The following is a 19670-nucleotide window of genomic DNA, read 5'->3' as shown; positions in this document are numbered from 1 at the left end:
AGGTTGATAAACATTACGGTGACTCTGCGCCTTCGATTAGAACAGTTTATAAGTTGGTTTCAAAATTTTCGGAGTGGCCATATGGGCACAAGGATTGCTGAACGTTCTGGACGCCCTGTGGAGGTTACAACTCCAGAAATCATTGATAAAATCCATGATATGGTGAAGGATGACAGAAGAGTTAAGGGGCGTGAGATTGCTAGTGCTGTCGGCATCTCGAATGAACGGGTACATAATATTTTACATAAACATTTGAAAATGAGAAAGCTATACGCAAGATGGGTTCCACGATTGCTCATGTTTGACCAAAAACGGAATTGTGTGAAGTGTTGCAAGGATGGTTTTTCAGCTGTTCAGAAAGAATCCGCAGGACTTTAAGCGTCGTTTCGTCACTGTGGATGAAACATGGATACATTAATATTCTCCTGAGACCAAAGAACAATCTAAACAATGGGTTACCATGGGAGAATCTGCACCAAAAAAGGCGAAGACCATTCCTTAGGCTGGGAAGGTTATGGCGACTATCTTTTGGGATTCGCAAGGGATAATCCTCATCGACTATCTGGAAAAGGGTAAAACTATTACAGGTGCATACCATTCATAGTAATTGGACCGTTTGAAAACCGAGCTGCAAGAAAAACGCCGGCAATTGGACCGCAAAAAAGTCCTTTTCCGTCACGACAATGCACCAGCACACACCTCATCAGTTGTGGTCGCAAACTTAATGGAAATAGGATTCCAACTCGTTTCACATCGCCCCTATTCTCCAGACTTGGCTCTCTCGGACTACTATTTGTTACCCAATTTGAAGAAAAGGCTGGTGGGACAAAGATTTTATTCAAACGAGGAGGTGATTGCAGCAAGTAATAGTTATTTTGCAGACTTGGACAATTCTTATTATTCGGAAGGGATCAACAAATTAGAACATCGTTGGACGAAGTGTTTAAGTCTAAACGGAGACTGTGTCGAAGAATAAAAAAGGTGTACTCCAAACACGTAAGTAGTTTTTATTTTTGCACGGACTTTTCAAACGCCACTCGTATGTCGTCAACAATGTGTCAAAGACCTCTACTCGTACATGCTTTATGTATATTCCCGTACAGGTCAGACGCTGTACTTCGAAGTCGCTTACCTGGTATCGACAGATAAATACGGCATTGCAGTGTCTGTGTTATTCTGATGACAATGCAATGGCACGAGTGTCTAGGAAGTGTGTGTGTGATGTTGAGGTGCTCCTGTGACCAGCAAGACCTCCAGATCTGTCCCCAATAGAGCACGTGTGCGAGTAGCTCGAACATAATCTCTGTCCCAGTGCCAGTGTCCAGGATATCAAGGACCAGTTACAACATTTGCGAACCAGTTTTCTCCGGCAGAGGATACAACGGCTTTATGATATCCTTCCCAACCGAATCAGTGTAAGGTCATACTGATAAGTGGGCTAATACTATCATGTTCTTTGTAAATGTGATTTTGTTTCATGACCACCGAAATAACATCACACACCCTTTCAACTATGGAGTTTCTTTCCGTTTCCTCTTCTTCTTCTGTGTGCTTCACTTTTTTTCGTCAGGCAGTGTATACTCGAAAATAATTCTTTTTTATGCTTATCCATTACGGATATTTTAGAATCGTGACTGTATATTGAATGTAAATAAGTTATACAGAACTGCAACCAGTCACTTTTTTTTTAATAATAATGCTTTATTCCATGCACCGGTTTTCGAACCTTTTCAGGTTCATTTTCAGATGGTTTCGCGAGGATCATTACTACCAGTAATGATGTAACTTCCCGGATCCTCCCGAAACCATCTGAAGATGAACCTGAAAAGGTTCGAAAACCGGTGCATGGAATAAAGCATTATTATTCAAAAAAAGTGACTGGTTGCAGTTCTGTATAACTTATTTACATTTAAATTCTTTTTTAGTTACAACGAAAGGACAGCTTACACAGTTCTGTAGTCGTAAACTCGTATCGAAAGACAGTACGGAAAGCTTTCATTGTACAAGTTTTCTGAGCGTTTCCTGTGAGATCGTGGAATCTTTTCTGAACATTAGTTTTGCAAAATTTGGCCACGAGCTGTAGAGTGGCTATTAGCTACGGAGGGCAACAAGAGGCCTAAATGCTCAAGAAGTTTAGAGAATTGCTCGAAACTCGCACAATCTGGACATCGGTCGCGGCCTCGCGTAGAGGGACAGAGAAACGCCCTGTTTTGTGGACAAAATTAATCATTTTAGCGTGAAAGTGTATTGCTTTAATATTATGATTGGGCAAATGTTCCCATACTGTACGGACGATAGTTCTTCCTATCCAGTTGGATACACATCTGACAGCTCTTGTAATTTTTATATCTCATTCGTCAGTATTGTTCACATCCTTAGCTAAGTGTTCCGCATGTCTGAGTGTCCAGTTACCGATACTGCCAGGGATTTTTCTTTGGTGGGAGGAGCGGAATGAGGAGAAATCAGCCTCGTGGTGTCGACTGAGCAGTTCCTTAATTGAGAAGTAGCGGCTCCAAGGTCTGAGAAACTGACAACGGCCGGCAGAGTGGTGTGCTTACCGCGTGCCTCTCTTTAGCGCATCCGAATGACGGCATTGACAGAGGATAACACGTCGGCCGTTCGGTACCAAATAACCCGTCAGTGTCAGTACACGGAACTGGATTCGTAGGCATGGATTCGGATAGTTCCTACAATTCCGATACTGGTCTTGTTCAGAAATAGCTTCGGACTTCTGCTGCACTATTCACAACACATCACAATTTATTCATAGACTGCTTCCCGCAGCAACTGACAGGATGCTTCAGCGAATGTCGAGTGTTAGCGCAATTTCAGATATAGTATGTCCTATCCGACAATACCCATTCTGATAACAAGCTAGAGCTATCGTTAGTCAATATTCGTAGAACCAGAACAGAAAACTAAAAGTGTAAATCAAATCACAGAGCCACATCCAACCTCAGATACCACGATATCGTGTTACTAGGAGCTTCATTTACTACAGTAGAGAACCGCGCCTCCTTTCTAAAGCAGCTCCACAGAGGTCATAGCTCTCCTAACGCTTGGCACGTAGCTTTTTTTTTTTTTAAATCTTCCACTGTTAGTACAATGATGCTAATATTCCTAAACACGGGGTGGTCCATGGGTGTGGAACCAGCCTTCTACAATAAAACACCACTTGCATTTATGGTAGTTTTGCTGTAGTCCTACAATAATCGTAATTTCATCATTTTCGCTTTATGAGAGACGTGATTCTTACTGCATTAAGCTTAGGCGAAGCCTTTAGAAACATTATTATTATCAATAAGTTATTTTAAAGAAAAGTATTTAAGCAAGTCGTGCAGAGGGGAAACATTTACATAATACACTACGCCACAAGTATCTCACTAGAGGCCACGTTCTCCGCTGGTGCCTCTGTACGAGATCAGGAGCCGCAGGTTTGGGGCACTGGTAACGTCTATTCTTCCAATTCCGAACAGACATCTGCGTCGAAGGCAATGCCGGTTTGAGGCCCAACCCACACGAGCCACCGCTTGGGGCGACAAGCTGAGAGGGGCGCCGGAGGTACCCAACTACAAGTTTTGTATGCGGTGCGTACCACAATTACTAGTGAACACTGACACGGGTGAAAGTGTAGTAGGAGAAAGGAAGGAGGTGGGCGCCAAATGATGAGTAGATTGAATAAAAAAATGTTCTCGAACCGGCCCTGGTCTGGGCACACTTGCTAACTTTCATTCAAAATTCTATACTTCACATCGTCTTGTCGTTAGCTGCTTATTTCTCTTCAGTTGGTGTTAAGGGGACCTGAACGTGAAAATGACTGAAAAATAGAAAAAAATTTATCTCCATCTGAAAGACAAATTTCTCCCGTTTCCAAAAATGTGTACGTTATCAATTTTCAAATTGTTTATTTGTTCTTAAACGCTCTTTGAGCAAAAGTCTGTACAGCAGCCACGTCCCCTTTCAGTTCACTGTCGCACTGCCACAGTCTTGCAAACAATAAAGTCAATACACAGGAATTGCAGATACAAAGTTATGTATCAGATCTCTACAAGACCACACACAGAATCATAATAAGAGTTTCACTAGTTGTGTGCGGCAACGTGTACCAAAAACAGTGTTTGTTGGAAGGACGGTACTCAAAATAGGTGTTATGGATGCTGTCATCTGTTTCAATGATGCTGCAATTAGCAGGACAAAAATAACGGACAAATTGGTCATCTAACCAGGAAATAATATGATAGTTCCTCCGACTGCCGTAGATCGTCAGCGAGTAGTTGAAGTTGAAAGGCTGCGGAGGCCACCACTGAAGAGTTCAGAGTAAGGAAAGGACTCCTGAAAAAGTGTAGAGGATAAAGAAACAGCTGGCTAGCAAGAATACGCTGCTGGATTGTTCTGAAAGAGGCATTCGGTGAGTCAAGAGCACTGTGAACTGTCTTTTCTCATTTTCTCGAAACTACATTTTCCGAACTTTAGGTACATATATCTTCACTATCGTTTAAGCTTTGTTCACCAAATTTGTCCCAAGTGAAGAATGGTATAGTCTCATTGTATTATGCCTAATACATTGCAGAAAATTTCTAGGTTTGTCATTCCGCATATGATTTTAGCGGTAATTTCTGAGCAAAATAATTACGTGGTATAATAAAGATTTTTCTGTTTCCTCAGGTGCACTACAAACTACAAAACGGGAGGCATAATGTTTTCCTGTGAATGTTGACAGCAGCCTGACACAGTATGAATGCTGTTAGACTGATGATGCACCAGAAAATAGTACCAGAAATGAAATGAGTGTTATAAAACCGTCTATTAGACAAAATGCTGTAATTCTTAAACTACAACTGACAGTTTAACAAATTTCCTTGTACAGCTTCAGTTAATGTCATTCGGTGCTGGTACAAAACCGCGCACCGAAAGAGAAGCATAAAAACACAAGCCGTTCACGTCCAAGTCCCCTTAAGCGGTCGATTCACATTTGACGAATCGAAGCAGAACTTCATACATGCATTTCAAATGACGAAATTCACAGAGGCTGTTAACGGAACGGAAAGGAGCAGTACGTCAGCTTCAAGGTTTCTCGGGAAGTATAGACTTACAGTAGCGCTTTTGGAGCCTCTTACTTTTTATTTTATTATTTTTTTCGTTTTCGTAATACACAGCAAATATCGACTTCATAAAAGAGGGCAGATTTCTGAAACTAAAAACACATTTGAGTTTTAGAATACCTCGACAAAGAAAAATAAGAACGTAAATTCATAAAACACTTCTTATTAAATGACCTTCTTTGATAGTGACAACGTGAATCTATGGAAGGAGCAAAGAGTTGTTTTGGTGCCACTTGATACTTATACAAAAAGAAAAAACGGAATAGATAAGATAAAAAAACCTCTATGTATTGTCTTCTAAATTTTGTTTGATGTATGTGTACGCATGTTACTTCTATCAAATAAATGACGATGTTTTGAAATGTTTGGACGACACTTCTGTTGCTGTTACACTTCGCAGCTATTACCATACAAACTTTATCATGAACGTTGCTTTGGCGATCAATAAAGTTTACCGTTACTAGTTCCTTAATTCTGATCCTATATACCGAATTTTTGTATCACGGATGGTGGACGGTATCTCACTACCTCACTTTCACCGATCAGTGCTGGGCTAGGCGAAGTGACGTTTTACTGACGTTACGTCTAGTGCTGACACAGCACCATTTGCGGTGCCATCGCCTGCCTTTCTGTCCATGCACGTTTAGCGCTTTCTTTTAATTTATTGACTTTCGCGACGTACCCATTCAGGCATCTCAACAGCGTACTGTCATTTCTGACGATACGAACGTAAGGTTAACACTACACTCAGTCTCCGAACGGAGAAAAATCTCCGCCGCGGCTGGTAATCGAACCCGGGGCCCTTAGGTTAGGAATACACAGCGCTGACCGTGCAGCTACCGAGGCGGACTTGCACGTTGTGTATGACTCTTCCTTAAACAGCTACGTGAGACATTTGCGTACACTCAAACTGTCCATTGGTGATCTCGTTTTATGGTACCACTTCACCTTATCTATCTCAAAACTTTTTTTATCTCGAAGTACATGTAAATGGATGTGATTCGTAAGTGAGTATCACTTTTATAAACGACCATGTACTCTTTATCATTTCAGTTGTCGGAAAAGGATGACTTGGAGCCAGAAAACGATCCTGCCGAGAAGACTGACAACGAATCCTCCCAGAAATGGAGTTCTTTAATGGTCACCATTGGAATTATCGCCGTCACGCTATTCAAAACTAAAGTGTTTGGTTTTCTCAGATAGGAAACTCCCAAGTACTAACCACGTAGCTTTGAAATTGTACATACTATTGACTGATGTCGATCTCAAAATTATTTATGTACTAGAAATTCCCAAATTATGTACCGTATAAAATATCACACAAAAGTTGTAAATGTATTACACAATTAACGAACTGTATATAGAAGTTGTTTAGTACAAATCATTTTGTAATAAAAGATTTCTCTTAGCTTACAGATCATTCTCAAGACGAACTGAATATGAAGACCAATTGAAAAGCTTTATGCTGTGTCCAAGAATAATGAAAAACTGTGATTCTTCTGGTAAGCATCTAGGGGCTGATTTTACAGCATCGTTCCACAAAAGGCTGCTCTGATTACATTAAATTATTGTCATTTTATTTGCAGTGAGAAACACGTTGTTGCTCATGCTTGAAAATGCATAACTTGCCGATACTTAAATTGGTTCTCATTAGTGATTTTTTAAAGAATGAAATAGTTGGCCTCAAACAGTACACAGTAGAAAGTACTTTCAGAATGAGGATCATAGCAAGTTAGCGCAGATAACAGGGCTTCAGTTAACAACTTGCACGCCGGCCGTTGTGACCGAGCGGTTCTAGGCGCTTCAGTCCGGAACTGCGCTGCTGCTACGGTCGCAGGTTCGAATCCTGCCTCGTGCATGGATGTTTGTGATGTCCTTAGTTAGGTTTAAGTAGTTCTAAGTCTAGGGAACTCAGATGTTAAGTCCCATAGTGCTTAGAGCCATTTGAATCACTGTGAACAACTTGCACTCTCAGGCAAGTTAAGCTCTGTGTCACACAGCTTCGCTGATTTGAACGGTAATGGGTCTACAGCACAGAAAATAGAACAATAGAACAGAACAAAAAAATTACAAAAATAAAGAGTAGGTGTGGACTGTTGTTTCAGGGAAAAATACGTTACTGATTTAACATAAAACAGACCGGGCTACGGGCTGTATTTTTGCATCTGATTATATACTTCACAAGCTACTGTGCAGTGAACAGCAGGAGGTGCTTACAGAAAGTACCGTCCCTTCTCATCATTTTCCAGTCGCATATGTGTAGGAAGAGCTGTGGCCAGCTGTATTCTCATGCAAATGTCTTTTTCTTTGTCCTTTACAATAAAATAAATATCCTTTTTTGTGCATTTTAGTGCGCCCTCTCGACGTTAGAGACGAACCAATTCGAGCGAGCTTGATAAAGCAAATTTATCTGGCATTTCTAAGGAACCATTCCCACGCTATACCGAAAGCGACTAAAGTCTAAATCAACCTGTTCGGATCATTATTTAATGTTGGTTACATAAACGTCTACATCTGCACTCCGAAAGCTTTTTTATGGTGCGTGGCGAAGGGTATTTTAGATATCATTGTCACTTCCTCCCATCCCTGCTCGAGTAGTGAATGAAAAGAAAGACTGCTGATAATACTTCGTATGTGGTCGAATCTCTCTAACGTTATTCCATGGTCCTTTCTCGAGATATACGGAGGAAGACTCTTTCAGAACCGTATACTATCTGAATAAAAGTATCCGGACTCCTTATGTAATGTGGACTTGACCACTAGATGATACGATAGGCGGACCAGTCAGTATAAAATTAGCCGGGGAGTGTTGGGTTGTCAGTAGAGAAGCAGTAACAACAGAATGGGTCAGTAAGGAGAGGTCACTGACTATGAACGTGGAGTAGGCATCGAATGTCCCCTGAGTAGCAAATCCATCAGCGACATTTCAACCCTTCTAAACATGCCCATGTCGGCTGTTGGTGATATATGATTGTGAAGTGGATACGCGAAGGAACCTCCATAGCTAAACCAAGATCAGGCAGATCTCGTTCTTTGACGGACAGTGAAAATCGAGCATTCTGGAGGACGGTTGCATAGAACCGCATGAAATCAGAGGAAGGAACAACTTGTGATTTCCAAAATGCTACTAGCAGTCCAGCTAACACAATGACTGTGCGTAGGAAGGTAAGAAGAATGGGACACAGGGGTCGAGCAGACCCTCTTAAGGCAAACATTTATGTAGTCAGTAGGACAATTGAATTGGTGTAAAGAAAGACGCCACTCGGCAGTGGATAATTGGACATTAATGTTTGGAAGTGATGAATAACGCTATACCCTGTGACAATCCAATAGGAGGATGTCTGAAGAGCGTTACCTGTCATAGTGTGTAGTGCCAACAGTGAAGAACGGAGGAGATGGTCTTATAGAGTATGGGGGCGTTTTCGTCATTAGGGTGTGGTCCCATCATTGCTCCTAATAAAACACAAAATGCGGAAGGATCTGAACAAATTTCACAGCGCTGTGTACTGTTGTGTACAGCAGGGGAACAGTACAGAGACTTTGACTGCAGAATGGATCACCGTGTCGTAACGCATCATCTGTGAAGCCATGGCTTGTGGACAGCAACATTCCCGAATGGACTGTCCTCCTCAGAGACTTTCGACCTGAGTCTGATGGAACATCTTTGGGATGATTTAGAACGTTGACATCGCTCCATTTCACAGTGTCCAACATCACTACCTTCTCTGGTTTCGGCCCTTTGATTAAGAATGGATTGCCATTCCTCGAAAGACATTCAGAAAACTCACTAAAAGTGTCGCTAGCAGAGTTCAATCTGTCATAAAGACGTATATTAATGTCCACTAGTGGGTGTCCAGAGACTTTTGATCAGATAGTGTACGGTCTCAAAATTTTAACAGTTCAAAAAATGGTTCAAATGGCTATGAGCACTATGGGACTTAACATCTGAGGTCATCAGTCCCCTAGAACTTAGAACTACTTAAACCTAACTAACCTAAAGACATCACACACATCCATGCCAGAGGCAGGATTCGAACCTGCGACTGTAGCGGTCGCGCTTCCAGACTGAAGCGCCTAGAACCGCTCGGCCACACTGGCCGGCTTTAACAGTTAATCACATTTTGAAGCACAATGTTTCTCTTTCAACGCCTGCCACTGTAGTTCATTGATCATCTCTGTGATACTACTGCGTTCACCAAAACAACCTGTGACGAATTGGGTTGCTCTTCTTTGGCATTTCTCCATTTCACCTATCAATCTCATGTGGTAAGGGTCTTAAACTGTCGAGTAATACTCAAGTTTCCATCGAACGAGGGTCTTGTAAGCTACCTTCTTCGTGAGTGGACTACACTACCCAAAGATTCTTCATGTGAACTTTTCAGTCTGGCACGCCTCTTTCCTACAATTAGTTTTATGTAGTCTTATCGCACCTCCCTCCTTAACAGCTGTGCGTGTTAAAGCGCTGCTTCCAGGACGGAATAATGTGATGGCCAGCCTGGACGTCGTTTTAGGCATTTTTCCATATCCCACTAGGTGAACATCGGGGTAGTACCGAAGTCCCAACGATTCGGAAAAATTTCGCACACTTTCACAAGAATACCACTGCACGCAGATAGCTGCGGTACACATATTTCCTCCTGGGGAGTAACTGGGGCCGATAGGAAGGGCATCCGGCCAGCCTTTAAACTAACCACGCCAAATCCGTTGATAACCACCCCAAACACTGCGCCAGTTTGGGACAAAGGTACAAGAAAAAGAAGAATAAAAAGTAGTCCGTACCACTTTAAATCGCTCCGTATGTCTACGCGCGGATATTAAGCTGATGTGATTGTTTCCACTGATTGTTCGGCAATCATTCGACGAAGCGTCGACACTCTGCGGGTCTTCCTGCAGTTCATTTCCTCTGCTAGCAAAGTCCGCAGCTAGTCTAGTGGCTTCCGTTGTTGTCTCTGGATCACGGCGTCTCGGTTTCGATTTCCCGCCGGGTTGGATATTTTCTCCTCTCTGGGACTGGGTGTTTACGTTGTCCTCATCATTTCATCATCATTCATGGACGTGGCGTGATTGGACTGAGTAGAAGTTGGGAATTTGTACGGGTGCTGATAACCGCGCAGTTGAGCGCCACACAAGCCATCCATCATTATCATCTACTTACAAACTGATCCTCTGCTGTACAAAACAGTACACAACGGTGTGAAATGTGCTCATATCCTTTCGAATTTAGTGTTTTCTTAAGAACGGTAAGGGCACCGCACCATAATCACGAAAGCACCCCCATGCTCTGTAACATCATCTCATCCGTGCCTCACTGTTGGCACTACACATGATGGCTGATAACGTTCTCCAGGCATTCGCCAATTCCAAACACTTCTATTGGATATACAGAGTGAGGCACCTTACTTTTTCACCTCAAATTACTTCTTACCCGTTAAAGGCGAAGGTAATATGATTTTATCGACACGAACAGTGAAAAAGGACCCATGAAAGAAACAATAATGCGTTTCCGCAACTTCGTTAATGACTGTGATACAGGCATCAACAACATTTTTGTAAATGCAATTGTTCTGTTTTTTGCCATCGTAATAGCAGATCTCGACGAAACAAATTTAGTGATACAGCTCTTTTGTAGATATAATAATAAATCATGGGCTAAAAATACATTGAACAAAGGAGTTTCTGTGATGATGCCTCCGTCGAATCGATCACCACCAGGAAGTTCACGAATCCAAGGCAACTGGCACTGCCGAGGCAACAGGTAAGTCATGTTTACGCAATTCTCGAAGGAAATCTGCATCGTTGCCAGTTGTATTTTGCCCTTCGGAGGAATTAAATGAAGTGCACTGAAAGTACTGTGTACGTATTTTAGGTTTGTTATGAGTAGTGCTGCAGTTAATTTACAGTGTGGTGCTTGTAAAACATCCACATAGTCGCATCGGTGGTAAGGTATTAACAGTTTTCAGAAAAAAATCAGTGTCATTTACTTACAAATAATTGGTCGACATGCTCTTAATTTATGGCGAATGTCACTAAAATGCGTCAAGAGCACCAGAGCTGTGTACAGCACGATTCACAGGTACATCTGTCCAACATGCCCTACTTTCGTTAATACCATAAAACGACTTTGTGAGGCTGGAAGTCTCACCCAGAGAAAATGTATACAACGGAAGACTGCTACCAACGAAGCTGCATAAGTAGCGGTTCTTGTAGCTGCAGCAATTAATCTGCATGTCAATCCTCGTCAACTACAAAGAAAGGTAACTATCAGTCAAAGAAGCGTTTTGCGTGTCCTTCATAGACTTAAATATCACCCGTTCGCTATTTTTCTACATCAAAAGCTTATGGCAGTGATTTTCAAACTCGTTTTGAGTTTTTTCAGTGGGTTCTCCAGCAAGACAATAATTTTGTGGAAAAACTATTATTTACTGATAAGGCCACTTTCACAAATCACGGAAATGCACATTTGAGAAACAAGCAGTTATAGTTAACGGAAAACGCGTGTTGGCTCCGTCAGGTGTTCATCCAACGACAGTGCAGTGTGCATGAATGGTGTAGCATAGTCAGCAAACGGAAATGTGTTACAGAAGTGTTCGCAGAGCCACAAAAAAGCTGAAATTCAGTCCACATTGTATTCACGTGGTGCACGAGCTTCGATAACCTGATAGAGGAAAAAGGCTGTATTACTGTTAATCTTTTTTTTTCGTTTCATTCTTGTTCCGGTGTTGGATTATGTTTTCTGCTCTGATAAAGCACGCTTTCATCTAAGTGGCTGTGTAAACAGCCAGAACGACTGATATTGGAGTTCAAAAAATCCTCACGTTTTCCATGAGACCCCACTGCATTCACAAAAACTTGGAGTTTGATGTACAATTTCGCGCAAAAGAAATTTAGGCCCAATTATTTTCTCGAAAACGATAACAGCTGAAAATTACTAGCACGTTGTCATGCAATTGACTGCAGCAAAATGGTGCAACAGTGCACATGACGATACCATGATAATGTTGCGAGTTCTTTGAGGAACACATCATTTCACGTGACTTGTGACCACCTGTTCCCCTAGATTTATCTCCCCCAGACTTTTTCTTTGGGGGCGTCTGACTGATAACCTCACACAAACGACCATCAGAACCACAACATCGAAGACTAAATACTAACATAAGTGCAACGGCTATTCAAAAAATAGCAGCTAACATGAAGAAATGTGCTGAGGCGTGTGTTGCACCACATAGGGTACATTTCCAGCATCTTTTGTGCGATAATACATACTGAGAGTGTGTATATTATCAGTACATGTTCAAAAATGTTCAAATGTGCGTGAAATCTTATGGGACTTAACTGCTAAGGTCATCAGTCCCTAAGCTTACACACTACTTAACCTAAATTATCCTAAGGACAAACACACACACACCCGTGCCCAAGGGAGGACTCAAACCTCCGCCGGGACCAGCCGCACAGTCCACGACTGCAGCGCCTACACCGCTCGGATAATCCCGCGAGGCATCAGTACATGAATAAGGATTTGAATTTATTTGAATTTAGAGTTGTGTAAATTCTAGCTCACACTGTACGTCCACATCTATACCCTCCGAATGACTGTGAAGTACGTGGCAAAGCGTACGCCCCACGATACCAGTTATTAGGATTTTTTCCTGTTCCACTCACGTATGGAGGGCGGGAAGAAATATATTTTAAATGTCTCGGTGTGTGCCCTAACTGGTCTAATATTGTCCTTACGATTCTTATGGGAATGATACTTAGGGGATTGTACTATATTCTTCGAATCATGATTTAAAGCCGTTTCTTGAAACTTCAGTTCTGCAGTGTCTCTGCGACATTGTCCCATGGATCATACAAACATGTGGCTATCGCGCTGCCCTCCTCTGCGTACGGTCAATAAATATCTCCTTTATTTGGTATGGGTCCCATACACTTGAAAAATCCTGTAGGATGGGTCGCGCGAGTAATTTGTAAGCAATCTCCTTTTTAGAATGATTGTATTTCCGAAGTATTCTTCCAATAAACCGAAGTCTACCATGTGTTCTACCCACAACTGAGGCTATGTGATCATTTAATTTCTTATCCCTCCAGTGTGTTACACCCATGGTGTATGAGTTGACCGATTCTAACAATGTCTCAGTGGTATTATAGGATAATACGTTTTTTCGTTTTGTGAAGTGCACAATTTTACATTTCTAAACATTTAAAGCACGTTGCCAATCTTTGCACCATTTTGAAATCTTATCAAGACCTGACTGAATATTAATGCAGCTTTTTTAGACAGAACTTCATTATAGATAACGGCATCATCTGCAAAAAGTCTGAAATTACTATTAATATTGTGTTCAAGCTCATTAATGTACAACGTGAACAGCAAGGGTCCGAACAAACTTCCCTGGGGCACACCTGAAGTTACTCCTACATCTAACGATGACTCTCCATGCGAGATAACTCGCTGTGTCCTCCTTATCAAAAAGCCCTTAATCCAATCGCAAATTTCACTTGATATCACATGCCATCGTACTTTTTATAATAAGCGTAGATCTGGTACTGAGTCAAATGCTTTTCGGAAATCAAGAAATACTGGATCTGTCTGACTGCCTTGATTGGAAAAGTGCGAGTTGGGTTTCACATGAGCAATGTTTTCGGAATTCATGCTGATTGGCATGTAGGAGGTCATTCTGTTCCAGATACCTAATTATGTTTGAGTTCAGAACATTTTCTAAGATTCTACAACAAATCTATAACAAGGATATTGGAGGGTAGTTCTGAGGATCACTTCTACCATCCTTCTTGTAAACAGGTTTGACTTGTGCTTCCTTACAGCTAGTGGGTACGGTTTTCTGTTCGAGGGATCTACGATAGGTTATAGTTAAAGGAGTGGCTAACTCACGCGAAAATTCAGTGTAGAATCTGGTAGGGATTCTACCAGTCCCTGGAGCTTTGAGTATTCTCCAGTTTTAACGATTTCGGCTGTTTCTTAACACCGGTGACGCTAATATCTATTTCACCCACCTTTTCAGTGGTACGAGAATAAAATTGGGGCGATTCTCCTGGGTTTTCCTTTGTAAAGGAACATTTGAAAATGAAGTTAAGCATTTCTGCTTTTGCTTTGCTACCCTCAGTTTCATTTCCAGTCTCATCAGCGGGTGACTGGACACTAACTTTGGTGCCACCAGCAACCTTTACACACGACCAGAATTTTGTAGATCGCCGCTCCGTACTGTTTACTGGTTTACGCTTGATTATCACTTGCTATGGTCTGGCTGGTTGGAAAATTAGGCACTGGACATTCGTGAGTAGCCAGTTTTGGAAGGCGAATTTACTCTCATGATACATGCGTGATAACTAAAGTTCTGACTGTGATCTTACGAAGCACGCTCTATCTATTCCTCCACACTGTTCTATAACTCTTGCCTTCCAAAATATTCTAAAAATAATGAAGAGGTTGTAATATATGAACACCTTCGTACGGCACAGTTGATTTATTTCTCCCTAAATTCAAGTATCATGTCCCTACTTGATGTGATCGCACTCACATTACAGTTACAGTCACTTACGTATCACGAACTTATGTGAGATTACCATTCCCGATTCCTTACTGTACGATCGCCTTTTAATTATATAACAACTCACGCGATACGAAATTAACCCTGAGCTTCAAAATTATTATTTTAATCATGACTACCGTGACAAGTATAATGACGTCGCGCCAACTGCTTGGTTCAAACGGGCTGGAGAGCCTGGGGAGCCACAACACGTGACTCGTTATTATCGGTGTGAAGCAGGATGACACCTTCGTGAACCGCAAGGACATGCCGACGGGCAAAATATCGTCGAACCACCGAACTATGAATCTGTCTGGTTGAACACGGCCAACCACTGAGGATGTAGTGCAACAGAATCTGCAAATTAGGATCCGTTGCTGTGGTCTGGGTGAATAAACTGAAAGCTGTGCAAAGCATGTGTGTCTTGTGCATCAGTGTAGCAACAGGAAGCAGAGGACTAGAATGTTGGATCAGTGATGACACTGGGGCAAGAAGGTGCATCCGTGTTTTAGAAATGCGCTGATACACGGCCTCATATAGGTAATTACACAAACGAAGAACCCACCGTTGTAGCTTCTGCGCTGTGTGAATTGGGACTGACTGAGAAGGGCTAAACAAAGATTGTAGAGGTTTATGGACAGTCACCAAGTAAAATTTTCTGCCAAAAAGATACTGGCGAAACTTAGTGACACCATAGACAATGGCGAAAGACTCATTTTCAATATACGAATACATGCGTTGAGCTTTGTTTAACAGCTTCGAAGTAAAGGCAATCGGCCTGTCAACACAACCAATTTTATGCGACAAAACTGCACAGGTACCGTAAGAGAAAGCATCCACAGCCAAGACCACAGGTTTGGCTGGATCAAAATGAACAAGGCATCGATCACCAACGAAAGTATCCTTCACCTTCTGGAAAGCAGACTGATACTCCTGCGACCAAACTAAAGAAACATTCTTCCTGCGCAAGCGATGCAAGGGAGCAGCGATTTCAGCAGCGTTAGAAATAAATCGGATGTAATACGTGAGCTCCCGTAACACAGACTGCAATACGCGCACATTGTTAGTGGGATAGCAAGCAAATGTGATTGTAATGACTAAACACCCTGACTGTCGATGACATGTCTTAAGAACTCAAGTTCTGTCCGAAAAAATATACATTTTTCTGTTACATTGGAGACCAGCTGAAGGCAACACTTGAAACAGGGTGCGAAGATTGCTAATGTGTTCTTCATGAGAGCGATCTGAGACGACAGTGTCATCTAAATACCTCGAGCGAAAAGGAACTTTGGCAGTCAGCTGCTATAGAAAGGCAGAAATATGGTGGGAGCAGAAGCGCTGCCAAACGGCAGTCGTAAAAATTTCGAGAGACCCAGATGGGTGTTGATGACTCTCTTGCAACCGGCGCCAATTTATCCATCAGTTCTTCCGGGCGCGGCAAGGGGTAGCTGTCAACGACTGTTTGAGGATTCAGAGTTTTTTTTTAAATCCGCTCACAGCCGGAGACAGCCGGAGGGTTTCCTTAGAATAACAAGAGGGGATGCCCACTGATTGGCAGTAATTTGTGCTACAACCCCACTGTCTTACAGAGCAGTAAGTTCCTGAGCCACCTGTTCTCGAAGAGTCTGTGGGACAGGACAAGCTCTAACAAAACGGGGCTGTGCATTGTCCTTTGTTGTGACATGTCTAAACCCTCAAAAAACAAATGCTGAAATTCTGCATATAACTTAGCAACACTGTCCCGAGGATTAAAGGAAGAAACAGAAAGTACGTTCTTCTGAATACTTAACCCAAACAAATCTAAATAGTCTAGAACAAAAATATTATCACTGTCTCTGGAGGAAAGCATTGTAAATGCCACTGTCTTCGTCAAATTTCGGAAGGTTGCAGAAAGGCTACAAATGTCTAAGACAGGAATGTCTTGGCCGTTATACGCCGTCAACGTATGATGTGATGCGCACAATTCAGGTTTGCCAACCAGTTCGTAAGTGCTACGGTTGAGCAAAGTCCCTGCTGCGCCAGTGTCAAGTTGCAAACGGACTGATTGTCGAACAGTTGTAAGCGACAATAGAAGCATTCGTCTCCACATAGCACTGCAAATGAGTCGGGAGCCTTTCCTGCAGGTTATTACACCGTTGTTTTGCACCAACGACACTGTGGGGCTTTGAAACACACTGCACACTGTTTGTGACTTAGACTTGCATGATGGAATAGAAGAAGTTGTTGTCTTACAGTTTTGTAAGCACATAGGCTGTACATGTCCCTGTCTACCGCAGAAAAAGTAAGTAGCTTCACGCAAGGTGCAAGACCAGCGAACACGTGCCGCATTACAGCGAGGGCACTACTTCGCACCTTGTGCCAAATGTGACACGTGTTTACGTGGGCGCTGTGGCTGTGGCCGGCGGGGACGCTGTTTGTCGCAGGTATCTACAGAACTAACAGGAGCAACCTCAAAACTGCCTGCTGCACTTTCGCAAGAATAGTGATATCTATAATCTGCAGAACTCGTTGCAAGTAAGGGTCCGGGTGTTTACGAATCTGTTCCCGAATTCGAGAGTCAGCTATGTTGGGCGTGACGTCATCATGAATCATTGCATCACTGTAGTATTTTACACAGTCACATTTGAATCTACGCTGTCTAGTAAGGCCTTGCAATTCAGTCAGCCACTGACGATGTGTCTGTCCTTGTTTTTTACGCAACTTAAGGAATGTGTAACGGGCAACCTCTACTTGTACCCCGTCCTCATAATGCTTTGCAAGCGTCTGCAGTAGGTTGCTCATATTGTACTACTTCCGGGGGAAACATGGGGAAAAAATTTCGTGTAAAATTGATAAATAGTCACTACCGCTGTAACCAAGAAATAAGAATGTTTGTCAGTAGCCTGTAAGTGATGTACTGTGATGTTTGCGTTGAACTGTGAGAGATACTCTGTCCAATCTCCCGCTGCCTTGCCGAACTCACGAAATGGTGGCACATACACAGGTAGTGCGGGTGGTGGTGCTTCCTTTGGGTCCGTCGTCTTAATTGAAATCATCTTGCGCTGCCATGAAGCGATTCATCACTTCAAGCGCAGTTGCACCACTTGTTGGTTCTGAAACCGCATAAACTGAGATAAACTGCAGGCGGCGTAGAAGAAGGCGATTGCAGCGCTGTAGCCATTATCAAGTAACCAATGCACAAATGCAAGCAGCAAAAAGAAAAGAATAGCACAGAGAGAGAAAACGGGGTGGTGCAAAAGCTGCAACCTCGGAATCTAGAACATAAATAGCACAAGCAAGGCACACACTTGGTACCCAGAAGACAAGCAAGAACAGCAAAAACCAATCAAAAAGGCAAAATGTGTTCAAATGTATGTGAAATATTATTGGACTTAACTGCTAAGGTCATCAGTCCCTAAGCTCACACACAACTTAACCTAAACTATCCTAAGGACAAACACACATACCCATGCCCGAGGAAGGACTCGAACCTCCGCCGGGACCAGCCGCGCAGTCCATGACTGCAGCGCCTAGACCGCTCGACTAATCCCGCGCCAAAAAGACAAAAGAACAGGAAGAAAGTAACTAGGCGTGACTGTCACACATAGCCACGATGATTCGTCGCCAGGCATGTTGTGGACGGCTTCGTACACAACATTAAGGAGCGGTGGGCTACGGAGTGGAGTGGCAACTGTCGTCGTAGGAAAGCTGGACAGGAGCAGAAATGATTAGCAAACAAGCTAACACAGTAAACCGAGGATCTACTTAACCTGTATTTCTCCAAGTGTATGAAGACTCATTTCAAATAATGCAGCAAGATACAGACAGAATCCATCTCTCAATGTCAACAAGGAAAAGACTCCCTGCACTACAGCACGAATGGTGGTTTATGCATTTATTTATTTATTCTTCATAATTACAACATATTATCTGAACAGCTGAAATAGGCCATACAAATCACATTTCCTTGGATAGTAATTATTTTATATACTAACTATTTATTTCTGTTATTTAACTTTCCAAATACTACTTCTACTACTACAAAACGACAGTAAAATCATTAACCAGTTACGCAACTGCTAATACTGCTATAAGCCCTACACAATCTGTTCTCCGTTTGGTCATTTGCTGTAGTGCATTTAGCTTGTAGATGTTTGTTTCCGCTATTGGATCCGCCCTCATACTAACCGGGTCAACAGTCATTATCTGCTGGATTCCTTGGGCGTCGGGCTGCACGCCAGCAGCGTTCCCACCATAGCAAGCAATTCCAACCACCAGTGTTACATCTTGAAGTCTACACTTCCATGATCACTTGCACCAACACAGTGTAGGTTCTTGGGAAACGAGTTCATTCGGTGGTCGCCGAACTCAGTTATCTTCTCTCTACATGCAGAGTATGTTGTCTTCCTGGTTGGCAGCATGCTGACTTACAGTTGAGTGCCTCGTGATGCCTGCCTTAGCCGTCCTGAATACTGCGGCTGCAGTATCGTCCAAGATGCGCCAGGTCGACCCGCTCCTTAATGTTGCTTTGAGATCCAACATCTTTAATAACTGCCGACCCCACTGCATCTCCATAGAGCTCGCAGACCCGTAATGTGTGTTTTGATGTGCCCACACTGCCGCGGGCGCAGCTATCATTCATTTGTCGATTGATTTTCTTTATACACGTAGCATACGGGCCATGGCCAGTCAGGTAATGCATCCATCCACTCGACGAGTTAAGAAATCTCATTTTTATCTCTCCCTGACTTTAGGGAAAAATTTGTATGTTCCTCTGCAATGAGTCCCATTCATTTTGCTACAGTTTAATATGCGATCTTTTATTACCTTTTTCGAATTAGCCTCAGTTTCAAGCACCCTTCATACTTCCAATTGATTGCCTTTATTTTAACCAGTAAAATGCTTCCCTTTTCAAAAAATGTTCAAATGTGTGTGAATTCCTAAGGGACTAAACTGCTGTGGTCATCGGTCCCTAGACTTACGCACTACTTAAACTAGCTTATGCTAGAACAACACACACACCCATGCCCAAGGGAGGACTCGAACC

General features: G+C 42.6%; 1 protein-coding gene across 1 annotated transcript in view; it reads left to right on the top strand.

Moving 5' to 3' along the window:
* LOC126184233 (inversin-like) overlaps window positions 1-6515 on the top strand; it is a 135982-nt gene extending 129467 nt beyond the window's left edge. The window contains exon 9 of the mRNA XM_049926603.1: window positions 6156-6515. Within this exon, the coding sequence (XP_049782560.1) occupies window positions 6156-6305 (150 nt within the window). The 3' untranslated portion in view covers window positions 6306-6515. The remainder of the gene's footprint in view (window positions 1-6155) is intronic.
* The last annotated feature ends 13155 nt before the right edge of the window (window positions 6516-19670 follow it).

The sequence above is a fragment of the Schistocerca cancellata genome, chromosome 4 (genome assembly GCF_023864275.1).
Source record: "Schistocerca cancellata isolate TAMUIC-IGC-003103 chromosome 4, iqSchCanc2.1, whole genome shotgun sequence".
Classification (NCBI taxonomy): Eukaryota; Metazoa; Arthropoda; class Insecta; order Orthoptera; family Acrididae; genus Schistocerca; species Schistocerca cancellata.
Note: the sequence above shows the minus strand (reverse complement) of the source record. Positions and strands in the feature narration are given on the sequence as shown.